At 36.8% G+C, this 4557-nt stretch overlaps 1 protein-coding gene across 1 annotated transcript; it reads right to left on the reverse strand.

Moving 5' to 3' along the window:
* Window positions 1–2779: 2779 nt before the first annotated feature.
* Window positions 2780–3640, reverse strand: LOC146635470 (uncharacterized). Its single transcript, XM_085350126.1, has one exon. The coding sequence runs from the start codon at window positions 3638–3640 to the stop codon at window positions 2780–2782; it is 861 nt and encodes a 286-aa protein (XP_085206252.1).
* Between the last annotated feature and the right edge of the window lie 917 nt (window positions 3641–4557).

Here is a 4557-nt window from a genome sequence, read left to right on the forward strand (position 1 = left end):
CATTATTCTGTATGTGACCTGAAAACTTCCATCCATCCATGTCTTTGATCTCACATCTAGTAATAACAAGTAAAGGACCCAACATATTTCTCATAATCTATGTCTTTTGTATACAGCTGATTAAAAAGTGCTTCAAATGTCAGGCGTGCATTCCCCATAACCTTGTTTTAGTTGAAATGTTCTCTGCTGCACTTTTGAGTCATCAGCAACATGTAACACAATGTGAATATCTGTGGCGTGATCAAATTCAATCTTGTTCTTCAGTTGTTGGAATAACTACAACATGAGAGTTTTCCTGTCCTATGCAGATACAGCAGAGGTAACACCAAACTGCTGGGCAAGCTATGCCAGAGCAGACACATCAACATCAAACACTTGACAGTGCTGCTCACTGGACCTGAGTTTTCAAGGGCATTTAATAATATCACCCCAAGAAACCATAGCCACAAAGCACAGGTTATTGCTGTCATGGTGTACAAAGCTCTCTGTTTCGATTTTGCGACCATCTCCTTTTCCCCCGCCTCCTTCCCCTGGCCCTGGGCAAATCAGAACACAGAGAAGAGAGAAGCTGCAGAAAGATATGATTATAATGGAGGGAACCAGAAGGCAGAACAATGGGGCAGATTTGTAGATAGGACGTAATATGATTGTAACACCCGTCAGTCCTAAGCTCAGCATCCAAGCACAGCCGATGCTGATGTTTCTGATCCTGACCCCATGGGCATTTCTTAGACTCATGTAGGTGATGGGGTGAACAACAGCCAGATAACGTTCTACACAGGTCAGGAGGTGAAAAAATATTTCTCCACAATAAGCAACATTACAAACATCTAATCCTACATTCTCACTCACTAAGTGATTAGTGTATGCACCATAATAAATGAGCAAGCACCCCATCACTTTCTTATCCCCCAGTCATGTCTGTCCAGTTTGTAATAACTTAAAATAATAATAAAATAATAATAATATAGATCAATGAAGTGGTCCAGTATGGCAAATACACAATAATCCAGTTGGAAGAGTAAATCCAATCGGCATCTTTCTCGGGCTTCACACAATAATTCTGATTGCTAAACTACCAAACAGGAGAGGCAAATCCCCTCCCCCCAAAAAACAAGCGAATAAACAAAAAAAAAATAAAACATCCTTGTTTATTCTCGGCTTACTCTTGTCAGTTTATTTACTCCATCATATCATTACTCAAAAAATTCACTACATGAATACATAAGCACCATTTGAATACAGCATTGTCATGTCTTTAAAAAACTGACTGAATTTTTGAGTGTGTTAATTCGAAGACGTCTGAGTTGATCCTTGACTCTGTCAAAGTGTGTGCTATAACAATGAGCCATAAATATGAATAAATTTAACTAATTTAAGTATTTTCTTCATTTGATTTTACTTGATTACTTAATTTTAATTAAGTTGTTAAAACTAACATTGACATAAGATAAAAAAGATGCACTTAATAACTTTGTACATTTCATCTATGTCTTTAATGATTTCATTTGGCTGCTTAGTTCTTAGGAAAGAACTGTTTAAAATATATCATTATAAATAAGTTACACTAAAATGTATAAAGAATGGCTCAGTACATGCATTGGTTGTCTGTATGCATTTTTGACCTAGGGGGCAATAATGAGAAATATTGATCACAATGCATGCTATGTTCTTGAACTGTTTATTTTCATTAGGTTTACTAAGTGTGCTCTCCATTACAAGAAAGTATTATGGTCCACCAATTCATCAAGCACCTAACGGAGTTTTAATCAGCACAGACATTGGAAAAACACCCTGCCACTCCACAGACCTGTACATGAAGCAAACTGGTAATACATTGTTTTCATATTAAAAATTTTCAATTCATACAAACAGTCATTTTATTATGCATACAGAGGATAATTTACCCAGGTTTTACAAGTGAAGAATAAAACTATAGTTGGTATGTAGCGGCAGCCATTCTGTTCGAGCCACGTTTAGAGTGAACTTAATTATTTGCTCCCTTGTTCTTCCTCCTCTTGTACAACATCCCTGCCCTCTCTATCCTCCTCACTCAACTAGAAACTAAACAATGACAAAAAATATAATCTTATAACAATTATTATAAGTGCAAGTCCACTCTAATTTGTTTCTTTTTGTTCTTTCTTTGTTCCCCAGCAGAGTAGAGGATCAAAGGTTAAATTTAGCTAATAATCACTAGTGTTTTAAGTTACATTGGCTAACATTTTTTGACACTCCTTATAAAGTGTCTGCTTATTTTTATTTGTTCTATAAGTGATTACATCTTTAGAGGTGCTCCAATGAAATCTAAATTTCGCCTGTACTGCATTTACTATGCCTAGCAGGGAATTAGGTACAAGTGTGATTGTGTAATGGTGAACTGAGGGTTTCATTCCTATTAGTTTTCAATGGTAGGTTGAAAACTAGATAAGACCTTGATTAACATCCTGCTGTCTACAACTTCAAAATTAAAAAAAACATATTGTACATGCAAACAATCAGAAAGCACAAACACGCATAAGTACAAAGAATAAAGAGGATTTGTGCTGTCATTTGAATGGTCAGTAGCCATTATTCTGTATGTGACATATGTATGGACCCAACATTTATCTTATTATTACATTTGTATTTATATTTGTGTAAAGCTGATATGATAATGATTCAAATCTAAAGGCTTGTGTTCCTCAAGACTGTTTTTGTTGAAATGTCCTCTACTGCAGTTCCACAACTGGTAAGCTGAAGTGAGTCTCTGTGGTGTACCCAAATTCAGTCTTGTTCTTCAGTTGTTGGAATAACTACAACATGAGAGTTTTCCTGCCCTATGCAGATACAGCAAAGGTAACACTAAACTGCTGGGCAAGTTAAACCAGAGCAGACACATGTACATCAAACACTTGACGGTGCTGCTCACTGGACCTGAGTTTTCAAGAACATTTAATGCAAGTATGCCAAGAAACCATAGCCACACAGCACAGGTTATAGCTGTGATTGTATAGAAAGCTCTCTGTTTTGATTGGTCAACCATCTCCTTTTCCCCACCTCCTTCCCGTGGCCCTGGGCGAATCAGAACACAGAGAACAGAGAGGCTGCAGAAAGATATGATTATTATGGAGGGAACCAAAAGACAAAATGTTGGGGCAGATTCATAGTTAGGAGGTGATAAAACTTTAACACATGCCAGTCCAAAGCTCAGCAGCCAAACACAGACGATGCAAATGTTTCTGATCCTGACCCCACGGGCATTTCTTAAACTCATGTAGGTGATGGGGTGAACAACAGCCAGATAACGCTCTACACAGGTCAGCAGGTGGAAAAGTATTTCTCCGTAATAAACAGTGTCACAAGCATATGATCCTACTTTCTCACTCACTAAGTGATTAGTGTATGCACCATAATAGAAGAGGAACCACCCCAAGATCCAGATCAGCTCCATAGTCGCCATGTGGTAGGTGAAGATGTCAGAGTGACTTGCTGTTTTAAATGAGTGCTGCCGCCGCCATCTTTGGTGACCAGAAAAAAAGATGAGGATAGAGGCGATGAGGAGGAGGATGATTCTCAATGTATAGAAGGGCATGAATTTGGATGAATATATGAGGCAGATACTGTCCACAATATTACTGAAGGTGGAGTTAAGTAACATATCTGCTGTATGATGTAGGTCTGAGGAGAAAAATATAAAATAATAATTAGAGGGACAAACACGGGTAACAGACAGTTTAAAGTTATAATTGTTCTTTTTAAGAAACTGTAAGAAAGTTATATCTAGGTCCTGAAATCTTTCCTCCTTTAATACTATATTTCTGTCCACAAATGTACAGGCAGGAAATAGCTGACAGTGGAAAGAGAAAAAAATGGCAATGTGCTGCTCAGGTATAATATCATGAAAATAAGCTGGTGATGCATGGTGACTAACATTGAACTGATTATTATTATGTTATCTAAAATATCATCGAGTTGTAGATTTGTCTTCACTGAAAAAAAAAACTGGAGCAGCATGTTATAATTATCTAATCCCATTCAATGTTACCAGATTGACCTAATCTAAAAAATATCTTGCTATTGTTATTATTCCAATTTACTACAGTTGCAAAGTGGGAGCAGCTATGAGATCCAGACAGGATATACTTTGATTACAAGCATCCATTGTGCTGCCAATGGAGGGATTGAGTTGATCACATGAAACCTGAAGTTCAGAAATAAAATAAAAAAATACAAAATTCTTCTGAGGTTGAATTTCTTTCATCTCAATGACATTAGTTTAAAAAGATAAATAACAGCTTAAATACTAATGAAAAGATGTATTTAAACATTAAAGTGTCAATATATTATAAGATATTAAAGAGCACCTTTTTGTTTGAATTGTCTCCTCTGGTTCACGTTTCCAAGCTGACTGACTGCTCTTCACTGTAAATGTGCACAGATACTTGTGAGTTTTCAGAGTTGACACAGCAACAGAATGATGGGAGCTTTTTGCATGATTCAGTAGGTGGTACTTACTGTAAATTACAGCAGCAAGTTATACTTCAGCATTTGGGTCAAAGTGCTATATTCTAGGGT

Source organism: Diplotaxodon limnothrissa, linkage group LG3, assembly GCF_057381915.1.
Source record: "Diplotaxodon limnothrissa isolate DT_005_m linkage group LG3, D_limnothrissa_male_GT1.1, whole genome shotgun sequence".
NCBI lineage: Eukaryota > Metazoa > Chordata > Actinopteri > Cichliformes > Cichlidae > Diplotaxodon > Diplotaxodon limnothrissa.

Excerpts from the sequence above, each read along its gene's own strand:
- LOC146635470 (XM_085350126.1), bottom strand. The coding sequence starts at position 3,640 with ATGTTACTTAACTCCACCTTCAGTAATATTGTGGACAGTATCTGCCTC.